Below are 24,590 nucleotides of genomic sequence, written 5' to 3'. Positions count from 1 at the left end.
GGCATAAGATACCTTTGAGCCTGGTAGGACGAATACATTTGATAAAGATGAAGATCGTACCAAAATTACTTTACTTATTTAGATCTATCCCCCTCCAACTTAGCAACTTATATTTAAAAAAAATAGAGAGCATTTGCAGCAGTTATATTTGGAGCTATAAAAAAGATCGTAGATCAATGGCTTATTTGAAACTCCCAATTGAAAAAGGGGGTTTGAATTTCCCGGATTTTAAAATATACTTTTTTGCTACTTTCTTTCAACATATACGTAGCCTAATAACCAACAACTCTTCCTTATTATTCCACCAATTTATGTTGGGAGTAGATAGTAACCAGTTTTTGTACCGCGTGCATGACCCCAACTACTTTAAGAGAGTCAAGTTTAAGACCGCGAGACACATTAAAAGAATCTGGGACCAAATAATGATTTTTGGTAAGATTCCTTTCTTTAATGAGGAGTTACAGATCTGGGGGAATCCAGGGTTACCAGGCTTCTTCTCCGATGGGGCGGCAGCTCTTTGGCTGGAACATGGTATAAGCACTTTAGGTGACTTATTTGGTTCTGATGGTTTTTTGAGCTTTAATGCACTAAAATTAATTTACAAAATTAGAGATACTATGTATTTTAAATGCATTCAGATGAAAGATTTTTTTGTTAATAAAATGAAACTTGGAAAAATAGAAAATTCAGATACCTTAAAATTCCTCCACTCGAAACATACTAAACCACTTATTAGTAAAAGTTATGCTTATTTAAATAGCCACAAGCAAGGAGACTGTGAAAATATGGCGGCAAAATGGACTAACCGATTAGGTGTGAACATCAACCCTAACCAGATTGCTGGCTCGCTTAGACAGATAAATCTGGTGATCCAATCATCGAGTTTAAGGCTTCAATTATATAGAACGGTGACTCAAATATATTATACACCACAAAGAATTGCTAGTTGGACCACGGGAAAGGGCTCTAGCGAGCGAACTAAATGTTCCAAATGCAATTTAGAAGCCGCCGGTATTGAACATATGTTATTTCAATGCCCGGAACTTACAGCATTTTGGAAAGGATTAACCGCGGTTCTAAACAACCGACAAATTATATTTCCTGCACTTTCTGCACATTTAGTATTACTAGATATACAAGATACTAATCATAAACATAAAGACTTGATTTCTATTGTTTTTGCTTGTGCTAGGTTGGTTATTGCACGGACTTGGATCTCGAAGGAACCACCCAATATTATGGAGTGGTGGAATCTTGTTAACGAAATACACACGATGGAACTATCGTTGGCTAAGTTAAGGGGTACTAAGGCATTGAAAGCAAGGCAAATGATTTGGGGTACTTTAATTTGATCTATTTGATCTATATGCACCAGCAGCAACTAAAATGTTATATATATATATATTTTTTCTTTTTAGGAATGTACATTATTATCCTCTGTATGTATTTGATGGTTAAATTTATTTTTGGATATCTTTGTTTCTAAAATTTGTACGTAATTTAATGATGTTTTCTTTTTCCTGCAATAAAAAAATTCTTTAAAAAAAAAAAAATGGAGTGCTGGCACTGGTGGAGCATCAACTCACCAGGGCTTTAGATCCTCAGCCTCTCACACATGACTTGTTGTACACTTTACTAACCTTTGGACACAGTCGTTGGTTGATTTCTTGGTTTTACAAAATTATTATTGCTAGGATTTCTGATAACCAGCTGTGTGCGCACTAGATGGGAGCTTATCAGGTGCGGGCCGCTCCATGGGAAGGAGTGGGCGCAGACTCTAGAACACATGTACACTATCTCATGAAACACGGAATTTAAATTCGCACAGTTTAACTATGTACACATCACAAACCTCACACCCCACAGACTGAATGTCATGCTACATACTGCTGCCTTGAGCTGGCCTAGATGTACTCTTGTCGACACAGACTTTCTCCAGAAGGTGTGGAGCCGCCCAGTGATAACCAATTTTTTAGGTCTCACCTAGGCAGCGCTTGCGCTCTTTCTACGAGACATGTTGTATTCAGGATTTGGACATTAAGTTCCGCCTACTTTCCGCCCATCTTTTTAATTGGCTACTGTCACTGTCCTTTGTAAATGATGACTTCTCATTCTTCAATAGGCTTAGTAGTCCATTGTTAGTAGCACCTTTTCTCTAATTGTAACCTTCCATGAGGACACCCCCTGTTACATGTGTTGTTTCTCTGTAGGTTTTAATTACAGTCTCCGAGCACTATTTTCTTTAATGGTTTTTCTTGCCTACTGTTGCAGGCAGGACACTCTCAGTGACACACAGAGCACTTCCAGCACGGCATGCCTGAGGCCACGCTTTGTCTTTAATTATGGTGACAGTGCCTTTTTTTTATTCTCCATGGCGCAGCTCGCAGGACAATTCTCACTTTACCAAACGTGGGCCCCGTAACCGAGGCACACCAATACAGCCCAAAACTCCTTCTGCTGCTTCGGAGTGCTGTCGGTTGAGTGTCGTGCAGCACCACTTCACAGCAACTCACGTCATTATGCACAGCGCTGGCCCCGTACCTGAGGCACAACAACATCACCTGTATCAGCCGCACTTCATAAAAACAGTTACTACCGAGCGCACCTTTCTGTTCTTATTTGTGGTGCCGAACGCGGCTGCATGCTTTTTTCCCTATTTCTTTACTTTTCTTACAATGGTGGTACCCAAGCTTTAGCTGAAAACATCTTAAGCTAAAGTGTGGGTGCCACGATTGCTTCAAAAGTAAAGAAACAGAAAGAAATGTGTTCCCACACCTTTTCTTTTGGTTTCTTTACTTTTGAATAATCACGGCACCCACGCTTTAGCTTAGGATATTTAAAGCTAAAGCGCAGGTGCCACAATTGTAACAAAAGTCAATAAATAGAAAACAAAAAGCCTACATGCCTTTTTTTCTATTTCTTTTGTTTTTTTGCAATAGCGACACCCGTTTCTTAGCTTTAGACATCTTAAACTATTGCATACAAAAAACAGAAATAGAAAAAAACCACATTTGCAATGGAATAGCTACTTGGGTCGGAGACTTGTCTTTATCTTAAAGGAGACACAGAGAGTAAAATCTGTTTAAAAGTTCTCCTTGTGGCGTGTCTTTGAGCTCCGTCTGTGTGTTTTTTTTCTCCTTCCTGCCGAGACACTCTTGATACTTGGCTTCAGGGCGAATGGGATTATGTTTGACCCGGTGTGCACCTCAAATCACAAGTATTCCTTTTGGCTAGAGCGCTGACTTGCATTTATGAGGAATTTCCATTTCAAAGAGGGCAATTATTATCAACTCTTGAGTTTTCAAACTCTACATTTTTAGTTTGGGAATGAAACCAATAATTGAACATATCGGTGTGGTTTGCCTTGCCTTCTTGCTATAGTATTTGTAGCCACTACACACAGAATAAGCGCAAGAATGCTAGAGTGAACACCATATTTACATGTATTCTGCACTAAGAGTTGCCAGATTTTCTACTTGTACGGCCGTTGTGGTGCAAAAATAAGCATAATCACCTAAAAGCACTAGTTTCCCCCTTATCACTACATACTTTAAACAATAAACATAAGAAGAAGGCGCTTTAAGGCGTGGTCTAGAATTGCCTTAATAATCCCTAAAGTAAAAAAAAAGTCACATTACCAAAGTAATTAATTTGTATAAAATGTATATACGTATTACATCTGAGCCTTTGCAGAGCCTTAAAATATGAACAAATTATCGCTATTTTTTCTTTTGGAACTGTGGCAACCCTCCCTGCACTGCAAAAGCTGGTGTGGATGCTGATCTTACCTGAAAGAGGATGGGGAACATGTCTGGAGTGTAGACACTTAGAATGACCAAGCATTGCAAGTGCAACAGGTCTCGCATTTGTTGAAGTTATTGGCATAATATATGCCAATGTTTTTTCCAAGCCATGCTGCACCTTGCAACATGGATAGGTAAACAAATTGGTATTAATAATGCCAATAATACCAACTCCAACAAATGCGAGACCTATTGCATTTGCAATGCTTGTTGGTTTCAGGTTAAGGCGGACTTCGAGAGAAACCTCAATAGACACGCAGGGTCAGTTTGGTAGGGTGGGCACTCGAGCAATGATGGATTTTTAATCACAATCCAACCCTGTGGACAAGAGTTACACACAGCAGAGGTCTGCTTGTTTGGCCTCTACAGTAGAATAGATGAGATGAACGCTGCTTATAGGTTTCTAGACTTAGCCATGGGCATGGCTCGCTGGGACACATGCTGCACTGGAAATCCCCGGATGACCCACCTCACAGTGCATCGGCGGAAGAAGAGCAGCACTGCTCCGAGATGAACAGAGGCCTGAGTACAGAGCCATTAGCAGAGCAGTGGATGGAAGGTGCGGCTACTTTTACAGACCCTGAGCCACGATAACCTGGTGGGGAGGACCCCAACGTTGATAGGGCCCTCACCATGACCTCTGGAACATCCTGGCAGGTGGGGATTTCTATCTACCACAGTGGCAACTGGAGACTGGACGAAAACACTGGGCCTCTCCTCAGCTTCTTTGTTACCCTGATAATTAGATGACTCTGCAGCCGAAACTGGAAACTTTTCTACATGTCACAGCACAATAAATTTACTTTATTACGTTACATACGGTTAATGACATATGCCACCAGGTACCCCAAGCGAGTTGCAGGCTTAAATGCGCCACCATGACCTCATTGAACTCTGTGTGGAATGTGCAAGCGGGAGTGTCACTAAACGACACTTGCTTGATGTATTGCATATGAAACAAGGATTGGCATAGCCAATAGGTCTCGCCTTTGGGCTTTATAAGTGTTTAGCCATGCAACAGTTGATGTTGTTCGCACCAAGGATATTGAGCTGCATAACTAAATACTTATAAGGTCCCAAAAGTGAGACCTATTGGCTATGCCAATGCTTGTTAGAACTGCTGGCGCTGAGCACCAGCAGGACCCGGCCAACTTAAAGCTCAGGTTGTATGGGAGAGACTCTGCCCCAGCTCCGCCTGCCTGTGGGGAAAGGTGCCCACTGACCTCCACTGGGTCTGGTAGGCTCTTCCTGCGTGAACAGTTTGCTGTCTGGTTTAATTTCCCAATTCAAACAACAAGTTAAAAGCTCAAACAGTTTGAAACTGTGAGGAGGTTTTCAACTGTCAGCGCTTCAGTGCACCTTTTACTCTTTGTTTCCTTGACAATGAGATGCTAACAAGGCTGATGTGATAGCTGAAGGGCAAACAGGGTGTGACCAAAGCACCCTGTGCCATTCAACCCCTTTAACTGTTATGTACACTGTTTTTCTAGCCAATTACAGTTTACGGTTAGCCCTGGGAGATATACTCACACGAGTGTCACTGGCGCCGGGATCTGAGAATCAAACTGCAGCTTTGCTAGAAATTCACAACCATCTTTACGGAACCTCACGGAAACACAGGGCACACGATCACACATGGTGTCCGCTGCACAATGTACGAGCACTGCTGAATACATTTCAGCTATTTACAGCTACCTTTACTGACTCTTAACTACAGACAAGAATGAGCCCACGAAAACAAGGGGCGACCACGAGTGCCAGGTGGACCCGGGAGTCAAACTCCCGGGCCCACCTGGCTGGTCACGTTTGGATTTACGTAGCAGAAGGAAATAATGGAATATGCGCCCGCGATTACACAACGTGTCTGCAGCAATCCTTGAATCTCACTGAAGCACCACGCCACACAAATTGCATTCTGCTTGTTTCACAAGGTAGGAAGGGTTTCCCTAACCACTTTAAAACAAGCACTGGCAAAGCCAGTATTCCTTGCCTTGACAAGCTGGTGCGATAGTTCTATATGTTTTTTAATGCAAGTATAGCAATAGGCAGTGGCAGTTTTACTAGTGGTTTTATTTTAAATAACGTCTTTCAACTGTGTCAAGCATTTTTTTCATTGTTATTATTACTTGTGAATGAAAAATGAATAAACCACCACCTAACCAAGCACTAAATTACAGGCATCCGCAATGATTGAATGACCCTTAAACACTTTATAACAGCAACTTTAAAAAGGATGCGGAAAATAATTAATTGTCTAACAGGGCATCCCAGGAACAGGGGAAACAAGCATGCGCTGCCACGCTAATTGTAAACAGATGGCCCCTGTGCGCCGCTTCTCGCTCCCGCAAGGTGGATGGCAGCACAAGCACGAGTGCTTGAAAAGGGTAGACCAATTCCAAAAGGTCATCTTCTAGAGCAGCGCATGCACGCTGCCTAGGCGAGACCTAAAAAGCTGTAAAGAAAAAGTAAATAGGGGCATGGGCTGGAATCGAAACAATGCTATCAGATTTAATTACTTGTACTCCTTATAGTGAGAGAGAAAATTGTACATAGTCAATTTAGTGGTAGTTATAAAACTGTTGAAAACCATTATATACTGATTACGACAGAATTTGTTGCTGTAATGGGAACGAGGGCCACGATTTCTTAATGAATATTAATAATCTCTATTGATGTAAAACAATACATTTACTTTTAAACATCTGAAAAAATTATGCATGCAGTTGATGGAGGTAAAGGATACGGTTCTTTCTCAGGTAGGGCAGCAGCATCTGTTCGGGGTCAGCATCCTTCTCCACGATCTGCAGGGAGCACAGAAGACACTAGAATCAGCCAATCCACACACCAATCACTGAACCAGACATTAAGATTGTAATAAGTGAATGGGAGACATCCCTCCGCATTTAAGCTAGCTTCATAATCACAATAAGTGCCAAATACCATGTTACTGCAGAATAAACAAACACAGGGAAACCTTGTGAAATGGTAGAGCATGTGTGAGGCCTTTCCTCTGGATTCTGGGCCAGCCATTGGTAACATGAGCCTGGTATTGGTTACACCAGGCCCAGGGCCGAAGGTAGTATTGGACTCTAACTGGATAAGCAACTCGCTTTCTACACTTTGCAAGGGTAGTCAGTGCAGTCTAGGGCTATTCCTGCAGGTTGTTGAAGATTTGTAACCCTCAGACTGTGTGACACAAGTGACTTTACTCAATAAACTCGGGGCTTTGTCAGAGCTATCACATTAGAAATGTCTTTTATTTACCTAAGGGAAGTAGGCCTGTTCAAACTGTGAAAACACAAAAAACACACAAAGGGCCAGATGTAGGACGATTTATTGCGGTCGCAAAGGGGCATTTGGCCCGTTTGCGGCCGCACTAAACGGTGGCACAATGTACTAACCCTGTTTTGCGAGTAGCTAATCTATTAGCGACTCACAAAATAGGGTTACGGCTCGCTATTAGGAAGGGGCGTGTTGAGGGCGTCCCTTCCTAATAGCGAGTGCTATTGCCATATATAAGCGTTTTGCGACTGCATTTGCTTTCGCAAAACACTCGCAGTTTACCACCTACTTCAAGTAGGCGGTAAACCATTCGCAAACAGGAAGGGGGTCCCCAGGGGACCCTTCCCACTTGTGAATGAGTGCGCAATCATTTTTTAAGGGCAGGCAGTGGTCCGAGGGACCACTGCCTGCCCTTGAAAAATTAAACTGAAAAGTTTCATTAAAATGTTTTTAATGCATCCCGTTTCCCTTTAAGGAAAATGGGCTGCATTTTTAAATGACTGCTTTATTTACATAGCAGTCCCGGACATGGTAGTCTGCTGACCCCAGCAGGCCACCATCCCTGGGAGTGCTAGCCATTCCCAATGGGGTCGCAAATTGCGACAGCCTCATTAATATTCATGAGGCATGTAATTTGCGCCCCATTGGGAATCGCAAACAGTGCCTGAGACACTGCTGTACATTGAATTTTGCAATATGTCGCAATTTGTGAGTTGCAAAATTCAATGGCTGTACATCTGGCCCTGAAGGACTTAGCACCGCCTGGCCCAAGGTACACTCTCAAACACAATTATAAGGTTTATGTGGTTAGGCATGAGCAAATAGCCAGTGTTGTCCTACGGCAGGTTTGGGTGGTATTCTTGCCTATCTTGAGACACCCTTGGATTTCCAGCCTTAACTGTGGACTGTGCTTACAAAGTTGCAGTTATCAGGGCCAAAACAAAAACAGCCGTGGAAAACATGTTCAAAGCCGGCTCCCTTCCTATTCTTGATATATCCCTGTCTTTCCATCCATCCATTCTCTCTTCTTCTCCCTCTGTGGCTTCTCTCACTCTCTCACCATCCCTCTCTCCCTCTCTTTCCTTCACTCTTTTAAAGGCACTTGCCCCTGTTGCAGTTATTCTCTGGGAGCTATGGAAAGTGACAGAGGCACCAGAAGCTTCCCTGGGCTTTAAAAGGATCACTGACAGAATATCGGAAACAACAATATTGTGTGGACAGAGTATTGTGTCAAAAATATTGAGGACCAAAATATTGAGAAGGTACGTGCAAATAGATAAGTATAGCTTTACTTTCTTAGCTCCACATCTACGTGCCTTGAAGATATACCATCATGGTACATATATGTGGAGTTATATATGGTAAACTTTGCTTACCTATAGGAAATTACCTTCACAATATTTTTTGTCCTCAATATTCTTGATACAAAATATTGTGGGATAAAATATTGTTTCTGATATTCTGTCTAAATGCCCTTTAATAAATGACCTCCAAAGGCTCCAGTCTACTGTGGAAATGCCTGATGGAATCAAAGACCATTCTGGCCCTGGCAATCATTGAGTCAGATGTTTGTTAGATTTCTTGGCAGACCATGGAGCAAGGCTTGATGCCAGATGACAGCGAATCCACAAAAAAGCCCCAAGAATGTAAAATCATCAAAAACCCACCACTCAAATTAAAAAAGGATTCCACCCAAGTCCATTTGGTATACTTTCAAGGGATAGTTCTGAATGCTAGTAGTCTTGGTGCTCATATTTGTGCCTGCCTGCCAGGTCAGCAGAGATGGTGGTGGCAGTAAATACAGGTTCCACAGGGGCACTAAACTTTTGAGGACTGTATCTCTAAACTAGCTGCCATAATCTTTAGGTGGTGGGTAGCCCATGAGACCTGGGGGACCCACAGGATTTACCTGAACACTGTTCAGACCTACAGACCAACGAATTAGGGTTTGCTCAACCATGAGAACCACTTCATTAAACAAAGTTTATAGTTCTGATTCAAACATCTCTGTGTATCAGATGTCGTTGCCAGGCGAGGGATGGTGCAGATCACAGTACAAGAGAGTCAATGGCTGAAGTGGGCTGTTGCTTTTCTCCATGGAGTACGCTTTGGTGGGTGTCAAGTGAATGGCACTTGAACAGACCAATGGATGAAGAGGGCTGACTGAAAGACCCTGTATGTGTACCCACTTATATGTGTATGTATTTTATATGGAAAACTTGGGGCTGGAGAGAAAACTAAAGGTATTTTAAGTCCTAATCTGTCGCCAGAGCAAAAAACTGACACGCAACATTTGTAGACTGCATGGCAGAGTATGACCTCAACCTTGAATATATTTTAGCTAGTTAACACATGAACAAATCAAACTAAAACCAAGCAATAACTCAACTAATGAAACAATAAATCACCCAACAAAACCATCAATATTTCTATCTAGGTAGCCAATCAATAAATGAACTGGACCTGTAGGTTTGTCTCTGTTTCTCTCTTTGTCACTCAGTGTTATTCATCGTTATCATAAACGTTTCTCAGTGAATATATATTCATATACATAAAAATATAAATTGGATTGCAAACATGAAAAAAAAATCAATAGATATTTACTGGTGAATTAAAGTACTACCAATGTAATCACTTCCAATGTGAGGCCTTCGATGAAATGGCTCCTTATGTAGTGCTACCTCTGGTCTCCTGCCGGCGTCTGCATCATCACTTTTATGACAGTGGTGTTCTGACCCTCTACCAGTATTTGTGGACCTCTATTTAATGTCAATCAGAATAGGACCTACTGTCAGCATCTATGGCCTTTACTTCAAAGATAGTCGGGTTGAGGCTTGCTTTCATTGTCTGTGGCCCTCTCTTCAATGACAGACAGGTTTCGACCCTACTACCATGGTTAGGGTCTTCAGTTTTAAGAAACACCCAGGTTCTTATCTCCTGCACAGGGCAGGCTGCAGGGCCGGACTGCCCGTAGTGGGCACCAGCCGTTTACCTGATGGGCCAGAAGGGTGGGGTCGGTTTTGGACAGGTGGGGGCCGTTTTTAGGTCGAGCCTAGCGTAGCGCGTATGCGCTGCTCTAGGAAAACAACTTCTTGGAATCGCTCTGGGCTTTCCACATGTTTGTGCGTGTGTTTTATTTTTTACATTATTTTCACTGGACTTTGCGTGTGTCTTCCTGAAACCATCTGTTTTTTATTAGTGCAGCACGCGCCCCACGCGCGGGACTCTGCAATTGTTGTTCTGTTACTCTTTTTAATGCTCGCGGGATACTGCAGCTGATGTTCTGTTGCTCTATTCAACACGTGGACTTTCCCCTGGAACCCTCAAAGTTGAAGGCAGCTGTGACTGGCTACAGGCACCGCTCGGGATCCGGAGGATCCCGCCCACGTGTCAAGGACTGATCCAAATCAAAAGGTGGACGGGAAAGGCAGGATCTACCCTTTCATGGTCCTGAGAAAGACCCGCAGTGACGCTTACCAATTTTGCGCTGTGTCCAGGGTCGAAACGTCTGCACTCTTTCATCATACATGTCTATACAGTTCTCTTGACCAAATTAATCATTATTATGTTTTGCATTAAATGTATAAAATAAGGAGACAGGACAAAAATGGATAACTTTCTTTTTAATTTATGTCACATATGTGTGTTCTGTATATAGTGTACTGTTCACTTCACTAATCACCACATGTCACTTTCTCACAATAGTCACTTTATGTATTTTCGCTATTTATTTGTGTCTATGACAGCCATTTGTGGTGAATGAGCCACTCTTGTGGTTAAGCATCCTATGATGACCGTCAACTACCACCATCTTAAACTGACTTTTGTGTGTTATTTTACCTTACCCTTAATGTAGGACGGCTCTGCATATGTCTGCTCAGTGGGAGCCGCCACAAAATAGAACAGTACATTTATATTATGAGTTCTTACTATTGGCTCTGACATGGCCTCATATCATCTGGTTCTCTGACTTTACCTTGCTTCACGGCAGTGCTTACTATTTATTGGCTTTGACATGGCCTCAAGTCATCTTGCTTTCTAACCCCACCTTGCTTTAAGCTTCTCTATGTCCATGACAGCGCTTGCATAACTGACTCCATTTTCATAAATGACGCATGTTCTGTGCTCGCACGTAGCTGCAAAGTGGGGAGGGTATGTTTTTTCTCTCCTCGCTTGTTTTTCGCACCTGACCAACCAGAGTGAACTGGATATTATCTGAGGAATGTACAGCTCTGCCTCGGAGTCAAAATACGGGGGATTGGCCAGCCACTGTCTTGGCCTTGACGCAGACTGGTACCGGCCAACTCGGCGAGGGGGCGAGGCTTGCTAGAAGCTGTGCTTCACGTCAGTAATGGTATTAAAGCTGGAGGCCTTCGTGGGCCAGGTGGAAGTTCACGACAGAATAGACGTATTGCTGTGAAAGGGTGACGGAACTTGAGTCCTGACTGAACTACTTCCTGGGCTGTTGAACGGACTTCCTCAGTTTGAGTTGGCGAGGATGTTTCAAAGCCAGTCGGTGAGGTGTTCCTAACCAATTTCTTTTCTATTCTATTCTTTGGTATTTGTACATACTGCATTCTATTTTGACCGCTTATTTAAATTATCCACTTGATACTTGGGAGTCTGCCATGACTGATATATTCGGCCTGCCTTTTGAAGTATTGTATTAATAAACTGATGTGTGTTATATTACATACATTTGGAATGTTTTTTCTTACCTCGCCTTAAGGGAGTGTTGGGTCTTACCTTGGTTTATGGGAGTGTTGGGGTTAGAGTGTGTCCTTTTTGTGAAAAGCACACTCATTACACCATTTAATAGCCAAAACATTTTGAGAAATATAAGGGTAAATCAAATCAAACTATACCTTCTGGGTGTGTTCTTATCATATTCCATTTAATGTGAATAAGGAATTGTGAAGTATCTTTGCCCTTTTATTGAAAACAGTGATCAAAGCAATTGAACCACCTACAGAACCAATTGTTTTCGATATTATCAATACCCAGGTTCTGAGGGACACGGGTCGCCCCATTATCTTTAATGTTGTACCAGTGCAGGTATTTACCTACGGGGTTGTTTTTTCATTTATTGTTTTCTTCTAAATTATATTATGTCAGAAAGGGAAACACTTTCGTATAGTGAGGATTACATAATCAGGCTAATCCAAGAGCAAAGTGAACTTAATCCCTTGGGGACTGTATTAGCCCCAATCGACACTACACTAAACGAAAAGCTTTCCAAACTAGAAAGATTGGAAAAGAAACGTATTAGTTCCTGCATGCATGGTCACCATCTAACCAAATATCTGCAGGCTAATATTATTTCCAAGGGCCTACAAGTGAGGAATGAACCAGCCATCTTCATTGATATCCCTAAGTTTCCTGAAGCTAACAATTGCTCCAGGCACTGGATGGTGCTAGGGGTGAAGACTGCCTTAGAATATGTCAAGAAGCTTTCCCAAGAAATATTAGATCTAAAGAAGGAAATCTTGGAAGATAGGGCTGTTAACAACGCAAAAGAGGCACTAGAACATGCACAAAAGGTTATTGTTGAATTTAACACCATTAAACTCAACAGAAAACTTGACAAACTAAGTAAGGATATTAGGTCATATGACAAAAAAGTGACCTATTCGTACTTAAGGGATGACTACTACAAGCAGGATTCCCAAGGCGTCTACACTAATCATAGCAGACAGGGACCACACAGATTTTCTACCTTTTCCAATTCATCCTTTGGAAGTGGTTTGGATAGTGACTCTGAGAGACCTACTACCAGTATCAACAACAGATCATATCAGCAAGGGCCATAATTCCAGGACTCCCACAGCGCAGTTCCTTTTTTTGGAGATCAACCATGGATGAACAGAGATACAAACTGGGACAGGCCAAGGGGGTGGAACCGAGGGAGGAACAACCAACGCGGGAGCACGTGAGTGAGATTCCAACTCAACGAGAACCACAGCGAAATTCAGACACGGAGACAAACTTACAGATGGTGATGCCATCCACCGCTGGCATAACCCTCAATGATCCCATTGTTAACATCTCAGATTACCATCTTTCACCAGCTGAACCTGATATTCTAGACAAGTGCCTATCATTCATCCCCACTACCCCTCCGAACACATTTAACATCAAGCTAGAAGTACAACTATTCTTTCACAAAATACGATTAAAATATTATTTTGTGAAAAATGATCAATGGAATAAACGGCTTCCAGCAACTGATTTTAGACCTGCCTCCACTTTTACTCCAGCTTCCTACTTTATGAGTGAGAAGATCCTCCCGTATGAAAAAATCGTACATGAAGAGGTAATGGATCTTCTAAACAACAGAAAATTCATTAAATATAACATTATTTAGGAGGAGAAACAAGCACCGCATTTATTAAGCAATAACCCAGGTATTGTGGTTAAAGCAGCTGATAAAGGGGGCGCAGCTGTCATTCAGAACACCAACGACTATATCACTGAGATCAATCAGCAATTGAGCTGCAGGGAGAATTATCAACAAATAAATAAAATCCAACCCAGGACATATCCAAACTCATTAGGTTACTTACTAACAAAGGATTGACTGAAGGCTTTCTTACAGAACATGAGTACCTCTTCCTGAATAAGACTCCAAAATACCAACAATATATACACTCCTGAAGATTCACAAAAACATGGATCATCCTTCAGGCTGACCGATTGTTTCTGGTTGTGGATCAATCCTGGAGCCGTTGAACCAGTTTATAGACAGTTTTCTGCAGCCTTGTGTCTTGGATACTCGGTCATACCTTAGAGATACCATGCACACAATTCAACTTGTAGAAAAACAACCTTTTGACAAACAGACACAATTCCTGATAACATTGGATGTCTCATCCTTATATACTAGTAAACCCCATGACCAGGCAATTGATGTGATCCGTCAGGTGTTGGAGAAGCGACCAGCCCCATGTTGGATTCCCACTGATTTTCTAGTGGAGCTCCTCACAATAGCCATGACAAAGAACTATTTCATCTTCCAAGACACCTACTATTACCAATGTAAGGGTGTGGCCATGGGAGCCGGGTTCATTCCTAGCATAGCGAACCTCTTCATAGATAACTACGAAGACACCCATTTATATGATCTATCTAATCCCTTCCTTGACAACATTGCTATCTGGAAGTGATACATTGATGACGTGCTCATGGTATGGACAGGCACGTAACGGAAACTAACAGACTTTAATTCATGGCTAAACGGACGCTCAATTTATTTATTTATTTATTTATTTAAGCGTTTTATATAGCGCTGGCCAGACCTGAGGGTATTGGAGCACTTTACAACATACGTGTCAAGGAAATCACACAGTAACTCAATAGTATTTATGAAATCACATAGTAGTGGGGAGTATACATAATGGTATAATGGTTCATGGCGCTTCGTAGGTATGGGTGTGCTGTACCGCATTAAGGCAAGGAAGTCTGATGGAGTCATAGCAGTGTGCGCATTGGCTCAAGCCCCCCCTTTAAGGGTGTGGGGGCGAGGTAGGTGTTCGGTGGCTTGGCGGAAGTAGATGTCTTGATGGCAGAGAATCTGGCATCTGCCCGGTTCCGGCTAGTGTGCTCCCTTGGCAGCTATCGAAACGGGGGCGGACGATTGAGAAAGAGGTCTTTGAGCTGCATTTTACATTTTGGTAATGATAGGGTAGTTCTGATGTGGACTGGGATGGAATTCCAGATTTTGGGCCCACTTCCAGAAAAGGAGCGGTCTGCGTTTTTTTGTTTACGGGTTTTCGGCGGGATGAGGAGAAGCGTATTGGAGCTCCTGAGGATCCTTGTCTGGCTGTCCTTCTAAAGTTTGGAGGCCAGGTAGGCAGGTTTCCCCGAGTGCAGGGCTTGGTGCGTGAGGCAGGCAGTTCTGTAGTTGGCAAGCATTTCGACTGTGAGCCATTTTAGCTCTTTGAGTGCAAGTGATATGTGATCGTATTTCTTTGCTCCTGTGATCATTCCGGCTGCTGCATTGAGTGTTGTTCTGAGGGGAGCTAAGTGGCATTTAGTGGTACCTGTGAGGGCTGCATTCCCGTAGTCTAATCTGAACAGCACTGGTGCTAGAGTAGCTTATTTTAGGTCCTTGGGCAGGATGTAGGGTTTTATTTTGTTGAGTAATTTCAGGTGGAGGAAGGCGCTTTTTGCAGAGATTTTGATGTGTTTGGCCAAGTCTAGTTTTGGATCCAGGGTGATTCCCAGCAATTTTACAGAGTTAGCCAAGGTGATATTGCTGTTGAGGGCGTCAATGGCTTTCAGCCATTCTGTGATTTGGGGGTTCTCCTTTTTGTTAGAGATGAGGAGGAATTCCGTTTGGTCTTGGTTGAGTTTCAGGTGATTAAGGGATAGCTAATGTTGGACTTCTCTAAGAGTGTTGTTAAGTTTTGGATGTCAGATGGAGGAGGTTTTGAGATAGATCTGGGTGAGGTCTGCATATAGGTGGAAGGGGATTTTGTTTTTTTTATTATCGTGTTGAGGGTTCCATGTAGATGTTGAAAAGTTGAGGGAAAAGAACCGATCCTTTTGGGACACCTCTGCTGACGGGAAGTTTTTGATTTTTATTCTTTGTGTGCGGTTCTGGAGAAAGGAGGAGAACCACTGTATAACCGCCTCTTCTGTACCTAGCCTATTTTGAAGTACTTTGATGAGTAGCTTGTGGTCAACCGTGTCAAAGGCTGCCGATAGGTCTAGAAGTATGAGTAGGCAGCATCGGTCCGTGTTTAGTGACTAGTGGATGTCGTCTATGATGTTAATGATTGCTGTCTCTGTACTGCAGCCTTGTTGGAGGCCCAATGAGTGGGGGTCCAGGAGGTTGATGTTGTCCTTGTGTTGGGACAAATGTAGAAGAGCACACCTTTCCAGGATTTTGGAACGGAGAAGATTGGAAACGGGACTGAAGTTATTCAAGTCCTTAGTGTCCAAGCCCATTTTGTTTAGAAGTGGTGTGATTTGGCCGACTTTGAGGCAGTCTGGAATGGTTCCGGTTCTCAGGGAGCTGTTTATGATTTTGCTTCAGAGCGGGGCTAAGGAGAGTTTATGTTTTTTGGCCAGTTGAGTGGGTATAGGATCGAGGACGTGAGAAGAGGGTTTGGAGGTGGAGATTAGACTATCACCGATTCAGAGATGGGGTGAAGGTTTTCTAGAGTTTTGGTGGGTGATTTGGTACGATACCATCTGTCCTTGGGGTCAGGCTCCTGTGAGTGGGACTGCGGTTGACATCCAAGGAGAGTTCGATCCTAGTGATTTTGTTGTTGAAGAAGTTGGCAAAGTTATTGCACCAGTCTTTTGAGGCCACCATCAAGGGGGGGGTAGGGGCTTGGAAGTCTGATGCCTAATGAGGTTGAAGAGTTCCTTGGGCCTGTTTTTTGCATTGTCAAGAGCAGTGCAGAAGAACTAGGTTTTTTCGTTAATTGTGTGTTTTTTGTACTTCCTACGAGTTAATTTGAGTTGCTCATTGAGGTTGGGTTGTTCCGCCATCGTCTTTCTGTGGCCCTGAGGTGTCTCCTTTCGGAGTTTATGTCCGTGTTGAACCAGGATCTGGATGGAATATTTCTGGCCCATTTTAGTTTCAGGGGGGCTAGTTGGTCCAGGAAGGAAGTCATAGTTGTGTTATAGTGAGAGGTGAGTAATGTTGTGGAGAGATCATCTGTGGAGCTGGAAAGGAGAGATCTCATCTTTTCCTCCAAGATTGCCAAGTGGATCTGAGTTGGGTTTGTTGTCCATTTGAGGGGGTCCAGCGTGGGGGATTTGCATAGGATCGGTTGGCTGATGCGGAATAAGATGAGGTGGTGATCCAATCAGTGAACGGGCAGGATGCGGTCGATACGGATTGATATGCGTTGAGCAATAATGGCATCAAGGATAGATTCTTTGTTGTGTGTTTCTTCAGAGCAGTGTTGGATAAGGTTGTTGTTGATTAGGAGATCGTTCAGTGATTGGATTAGCGGGTTGTTCCTCATTCCAGTGTAGGTTGAGGTCACCTAGGATTAAATAGTTTGAGTCTCGGAGGGAGCAGTGGGTAATCAGATCTGACATGTGTTCCCCGAATGCTGTGGTGTTGCCAGGCGGATGGTAGAGGAGGTGGCAGAGTAGAGATTTGATGTATTTTGTCTTAATTGGCGGATAGGCATTTAAATGTGTTGTATTTGAAGGTGTCTGTTTCTGTAATGTAGATGTTGACCTTGTGCAGGATTGCTATGCCCAATCCTCGTTGATTCTTTTTGTCTTTTTTGAAGTGCATAGACCGGGGGCACAAGCATGTCCAGGCTTGGGGGCGAGAATTAGTTTAGCCAGGTTTCAGTGATGAAGGTGATGTCTATCTCATGGGTGACGATTTTTTCCGCCAGCTCAGTTGCATGTTTGGTGGCTGATCTGCAGTTAATAAGCATGCATTTGGTGGAGGTCTTCTTATTTTTGTGTTTCTTGATTAGGGGATCCCCGGGATATTGGTGAGGAAGGCAGGGGGTCTTAAGTGTCTTGAAGGGGGGCGGTCTCTTCTGAATCCCGTGATAACCATGATCTTGGATTCTGGGGTGACAGAGGTATGAGTGTCATAGGAGGCGTCGAGCCCCATCGCTTCACATGGAGACATGTCCACAGTTGTTCTTTTAGGTCTCTGTGATTTGTTTGAGAGGGGGGTTGAGTTCTAGCTGGGATATAAAGCCTTGGGGGGCTGTTGCTGTCTGGTGAAAGGAAAAGCGTGAGTCGAGAGAGGGAGTTGGCTAGGTACTCTGAGTGTGGAGAGGCTTAGTAAGATTGCATTAAGACCTAGTATTACAGTTTCTAGCTGGCTCTCCAGCAGAGCAAGACATTGCATCGTTTTCTCGACGGGGGGTGAGGGTAGTTAGTGCAGGGTCCTCCCGCCGGGGAGCGAGCTTGTCATTGATACATTTGCTTTTGCCATTCCTGATGTCGGTGTTGACTTTGTGTGAGGCCGTGGGCAAGAGGTGTTGGGGATTGCGTGGTGGATCCCTCGTCCTCTTGCACGTGGGGAGAGGTGTGTCGTTAGGTATCGTAGATAGCGGATTGAGGGCGTTTCTTGGTTGGGTGCGGTGTAGTGGGGAGGGAGGGGGTAGGTGGCGATTGAGCAGGGGATGCGGGGCATCCTTGGCATCATACCTCCTGTGTGTGTTGGAGAGGAAGAGTGTATTGTGCGTGTTTTGTGCGAGCTGGGCGGAGGGTAGGTGATTGTTCAGGAGGGAGAGGATGACGGGGTTGACGGAGGGAGTGGGATTAGTTTGAGGGGTCTCTTCGCAAGTTAGTCTGTCCAGGGATGGGGAATAGGTTGGGTGTGTGGTGTGGGTGCGAGGGGGCATTACCTAATGCGGCGAAGAGGGTGTTGAATGCTTCTAGGTTGTCATTGTTGGCTTGAACCAAAACTGTGCCGTTGTGGTAGATGGTTGCAGAGATGTTGCCCACGCCTAGTATGTTTGGGGATAGAAAACGTTAGCATGCAGCTGAATGGATTGTTGGTTAATTTGGTTATGTGGAGCTGTGATCTGAGAATAGAATTCCAGTTTTCTGGTCTTACGGTATGAAAAATGAGGTCCATTTTCAGTTGAACCTTGGAGGTGCAGTGGTAGATGTCCGTGACTAGTTTTTCTGGGAGCTGACGAATCAGTCTGTGTTTCAGGTTTCTTTTCACTTTTGTGGCGAGGTTGTGGGGGAAAGTAATGTAAAAGGAGTTTGGGCCATGTGGTTTTAGGTGTGTTGGTGTGGAGGGGCTGGGGGGATTGTGGTGGCGGATGTCATTTTGTGTTAGTTGGGTGAGAGGATGGCCTATCTGAGCTTTTCTCAGGTCTGATCTGGATTGTGTCAGAGTGGGTAGCCCTTAGAGGCAACCCCAAACTAGGGCATACGAGGTATATTCAAAATGACATACAGCAATGAGACCATCTGTTTTTTAGATCTCACACTACAAGTTGAATAAAATAACATCCTGACAATCTTATACCGAAAACCAACTGAACGCAATACCATCCTAAAGTATGATTCCCACCATCCGAGAAACCTCAGGGATAACCTGCCCTATGGCCAATGTTTGAAGCTACGACAAAATTACTCAAGAAGAGCTGATTTCTTCAAAGAAACAGATATTCTGATTACAAGATTAAGAGATCGGGGTTACCCAAAAAGCTTACTCAACCGTACCAGAAAGAGTGCTTGGTACCGCCCACGTGAGACTCTCTTTGAAGTACAACCCAAAGATGAGAAAATGGACAAATTGGTTTGTGTAACCACTTTTAATACAAGGAGATCAAAAAGGTGGTAAAGAAATACTGGAACCTAGTAGGCACGGAAATCGACACCAAGGAAGAACCTCTCTTTGTATTCAAACAAGCCAGAAATGTCACAAAGACTTTGTTGTAAGTTCATATTCGGAAACCACTAGACCGCCTGACATCAGACAACAGCTGAACATGCCACCACTGATGGGCCACTTTAAATGCAGCAAATACAAAGCCTGCAAGTTTACCATGATAGGCTCATCCTTCAATCACAATGGCCAAACATACTCCCTAACACAACACAGTGATTGTAACAGCTGCAACGTAATTTATGCCATATGTTGTCCTTGTGGTAAAATTTACGTAGACCAAACTACACAAAAAGTGATATCTAGGATCCTACAACATTGCAGTAGGATCCGATGCAAGGTACAGGGGGCCCCTCTAGTGGATCACTACTCCATCAGTGGCGACACAGCTGATGATCTACAGTGGTGGGTACCAGAGAAGATTACTTTACATCCCTGTGGTGGCAACATACTTTCTGCCCTGAGTCTTAAGGAGTGTAAGTGGATACATACTTTAGACTCAGTAAACAGGGGCCTGAATGAGCAGGAGGAGACATATAAACAGATGGTGACGCTTTAACCTTTCGCTGTCTGATTTATATTTTTCCTTCAGATATCGACGCATTTAGTACTAGTGTCCATATCTATAACTCTTAAACTGTACCCTGATGTTGCCGGAATATGTTGCACATATGTCTCTAAATTAATAGCAAGTCAGTCACGCTGTACCTAATTGATCTTTGCACTTAGATGCCAGGAGTGTCATTTACTAAGGACCCACAGTAAGCACATGTTGAGATAACCTATGACTATAATTCCATATGTATAACTTTTATAGTGTACCAATGATGTGGTGTTCAATTATGCACTATATGCACAATACATGCTTGCCAACTAAGGGATTAATATGCTTCATTTGTACTACCCCTGAATTCGCGGTGGTACCATTATTCTCATTTGTAAATATGTGATATGTTACCAATGCCTTAATGCTGTATTTGTTTAAATATCACGCTGGCTTGAAACTGTACACTTACAGACTCTAAACTATTCCCTTTGCTATCACAAAGTCCCGTCAGATCTAATTAGCTGATGGTGATCGCTTTCTTTTGAGCTCTGCAGAGCTGCTGCACCTCAGCGTGCACGCTCAGAATTCCAGCTGACTGTGACGTCAGCTAGCAGCAGTGAAAAGCTCTCCGCTTTCACGCGATCTCACTCCCAGGACGGAGAACAGACGCGTGCATGTTGTTCAGAAGGTGAGAATAATTATGACTGACTTTCACGTTGGTCTCTAAAGAGTAATGACGAATAGCGCTTCCTAAATGGGTCCTTTTACCCCCACAGTCCCCGCACGTGATTCATTCCGAGTGAAGGCTTTAAACACTGGACTCCAAACGGCTGGTGGATGTCAGGTGTTTCTGCGGCTCTGCCCAGGCATAAGGTGGGCGCCTTTCCCCCTCATTTAAAAATCATTGAAAAGTTGCACAGGACGTTTTACATTTGACATTATGATTCCAATACCATCCTATTCACGTTTCAGACTCCAACCGGTTGGTGGAGATCTGCAGTCAATTCGAGTGTTTTTTTTTCAATTACAAAGGTACATTTTCTCTTTAACTGAGAATAGCCATACTTGAAGTCATCATTTCTTACATGGGATACTGGTGCACATTCCCTGTAATTTTAGGAACCACACAATTGATGTCATGCAACTGGCCTTAAAATAATTAAATTCCCACTGTGGAGAATAACACAGGATCCCTGCTAGGTCCGAACCTCTTGGCAAGGCCCTACACCAAATGTCCAATTTGAACATTTTGGTTCACATTAATTGTTTACTTAAGATGTGTTTTCCTATTAGCTTGAATCCAGTGGCAAAGTGAGCAATTGACCCACGTCTGTTCATACCCTGCCAACTTATGGCGAACAAACAAGTAGGAGGGGTATGCCCAGACCTGGGTCCCGTGCTCTCCATGCCACTGGAGTTAAGCTATCCTGGCTGATGAGGAGTAAAACCCCGAAACCGGTCCTAGGATGCTTGTTTCCAGTGCAGGGAGGGCCTGGCCTGGCAGTTCGGACTGGACTGTTCTCATTGGGCCCAGGGTCAAGACTGATTTGCCTATGCCTGGGTTCAAACTGGAATGGCATGGGGAGCAAAGAAATGATGGATTTAGCCCCAGATCTCTGTACTGGGGTGGATGTATGACATTGTTCTATATTCTGTCTGTGAAAAGTTGGCCTGGTATATGATGTCCAATAATTAAAGTGGGCACCTTGCACCAGTCCAAACAACACTTATGATGATTTAAGAGGGCTCAGACAACCTAAGAAAGCCATACAAGTGGGTGCTGTGGAGAGCATCCTTCAGACTTAGTCTTGAAGGAGTGTAAAACATCTTGTTTTTCCAGAATGCAATCGTATAGTATAGATTAAATGAAAAGAGAACCACACAGCAGTTAAATATGTATTTATTATATAGCACAATCTAGTATTTTACAGTATCTCCTACATGGAGATGGACACAAAGCACACAATACTTCAGCAAAGAAATAACAGTAAATAGCACTAATACACAGTGGGCCCCGGGGAGGACCAAACAATATACTAAGAAAGTGGTATAAGAGCTACGACTCGAGTCAAGACAGTGTTGAGAGGACGTAGAATTGCTGGGACCCCAAGGAACCACCAAAGGTGAGTAGATAAAGACCCCACGGAGTGCGTGTGCAGTGAGAGAGCACGGCCACGTGCTCTGTACAAGTCTATGTGAACGTCGCGGTTGGAATTTTGAAGTTTAAGGCCCCTTCCCAGTGGACTTCGAAGAAACCCCATGGAAGACAGAGGTTGGAGAGCCACCCCACCTGTGATACTGAAGTACCCAAGTTACCTACCCCAGGGGAGCCCGGAGCATAGGTGTGAAGTGGTGTCGGAAACCGCCGCCGAACCCGATGGAGGACTTCAAGAAAGTGCAGCTGCTGGAAGAGGAGAAAGTCTCAGTTGGAATCCAAACATGGATTACAGATGAAGAGTACCTGAAAGCAAAGGGGACAGAGTCTGGGTCACTTGGGAGTGACCAGGGGATCTGTAGACGAATGCCCACCGATGTCGGATGCTTCAGAATAGTTGATGGGGGTGTTGCCTCTGCAGCTGCAAGGACCAGGCGATGCTGAGGATGACCAGGAGCTGGATACAAGCTGTCCCATGAAGGATATCGAGATCTGAGGGGTCAATGTCCAGCGGGAGCACCAACAAGCCTTGGCTAATACAACCCACACAGGAAGTCAAGAAAGCGTACCGTTCGGATCAGCAAGGACCAGGAGACTCAGCACATACAGGGAAATCAGGGCAGTCCCTGAGTAATCAGGGGAGCCCAAGGAATTCAAAGTTGACCCTCAATTGGACCCACAGGCCGGAGGCATAGGAGTTGCGAGAGGACCTCAAGCAGCTTCACAAAACAACAGGGCACGGAGCACTCAGTGTGAGGTAGGTGAAGATCTTTGCAGAAAAAGTTGCCAGAGGTTGGGGCTACTCAGAGCCGAATGCACTTATTGTAGAATTGCCACATGCACTTGCAAAAGTATGCAGTGCGCAGGCATTCAGGTATTGCAGCCCCCTCCAGGGATTCTGGCCTCAAATTGAGTGAGAGGGCAGCTCGGTCCTTGAGGGACATAGGAACCCACCTCCTGTATTGCTGAACTCTTTGGCGTCTGCAGGAGCTTGGGATCAGCACACCGGTCAGTAGTACTGCAGTGCCTGCAAATGCAGGGAATGACTCCTTCACTCCAAAGGAGATTAACTTCAGGTGTATTGGATGCTCCACAGGTTTTGCACGGATCCTGTATGGTGCACAGGCACAGACGATGCAACAGACTGAGAGGGAGATGAAGTCAGGCCCAGACGTAGTCCAGTGAAGTCCAGGGTGCCCAGACAGTCGATGTGCAGTGGTTTCAGTTCGGAACCTTGTCCACGACAAATCTAAGGTACTACAGCCAGGTAAGCCCTTAAGTACCTATGGGAGAGGCCTGGAAAGATTCAGGGGACCCTTCCAGGGGAGGGTTTGGACAGGCGGAAAGTTACTTCCATGTCCTTTGTCCAGTTTCATGCCAGAGCGCGGGCCAATGGCTTCCAGGACTGCTTTGAACTGGACTATGCACAGGGACACAAAATGTGCACCTCATGCCGACTTTCAGGCGGTGGCAAGCTCACCCACCCAGCCCCAATACACTAAGTCCAGTCTAGGAGGTGGTCACACCTCCCTGTGACAGGATGCCTATTATCCTGCCTTCCCCTGCTCGAGCTTGGCTTGGCAGCAGGAGGGCAGAAATGTGTCTCTGGTCAGCAGCAACCATTTCGTGCTGTCCCTGACTAGAAGGCTGGTACCGGAACCACTGAGAGCCAATGGAGGGCGCTCCCAATGGGTGAAATCATACCTACCACACTGGTTACCGTGTGGGGGTATGATTCCAACATGTTTGACACCAAACACGATAGGGTTTGTTGCAGCCGTTTTAGAGTTAGTCATCATGTGGTCGCATAATGCCCCGCTATATTAGTATATAGCTGTTTCACTGACAACCCGGGAGAATGGACTCCGTAGGCTACCGGGGTGTCCTGCTCATGCAGGGGCACCCTCTCACCTAGAAACAAGCACCCTGCCTTTAGGATTGTAAAGACCTGCTATAGGAGTGACTTATAGGTTTTAAGTGCAGCGACCCTTAGATATAGTAAACCTATATCTTTAGTAAGTGGTGCATGCACCAACTTACACTAGCTGCAATGGCAGGTCTGTAGTTCCATTTTGCATGGTCTCTCATGGGTGGCATAATACATGCTGCAGCCCATGGGAGACCTCTGGGGTACCCATGCCCGGGGTACATGGGTCCCATAAACTAGGGACTGACAAGGGTACCCCAGTATCCAATCTGGAGTGTAACTAAGTACATATCATAACTGATCAGGGAGAAAACAGATAGACTGGGGTCCTGATTAGCAGGATCCCAGTCAGACAAGTCAAAAACAGCATCACATCAAGCAAAAAGTGGGGGTAACCATATGAAGCAGATCCTGCTTTCCTACACTGTCCATCAATTGTTCTTTATGCATTTGTCACCCAGAGTGGGACGGGTATGCCCAAACATGGGTCCCATGCTCTCCTTGCCACTGGAGTCAAGCAATCCTGGCTGATGAGAAGG

General features: G+C 44.2%; 1 protein-coding gene across 1 annotated transcript in view; it reads right to left on the bottom strand.

The window, feature by feature from the left end:
- LOC144822537 (aldehyde oxidase 1-like) overlaps positions 1 to 24,590 on the bottom strand; it is a 661,088-nt gene that overhangs the window by 600,024 nt on the left and 36,474 nt on the right. The window contains exon 2 of the mRNA XM_078680183.1: positions 6,547 to 6,604. Within this exon, the coding sequence (XP_078536309.1) occupies positions 6,547 to 6,604 (58 nt within the window). The remainder of the gene's footprint in view (positions 1 to 6,546; positions 6,605 to 24,590) is intronic.

Source organism: Lissotriton helveticus, chromosome 3_1 (assembly GCF_964261635.1).
Source record: "Lissotriton helveticus chromosome 3_1, aLisHel1.1, whole genome shotgun sequence".
Taxonomy (NCBI): domain Eukaryota; kingdom Metazoa; phylum Chordata; class Amphibia; order Caudata; family Salamandridae; genus Lissotriton; species Lissotriton helveticus.
The sequence above is the reverse complement of the archived record's forward strand: the minus strand, read 5'-3'. Positions and strand labels throughout refer to the sequence as shown.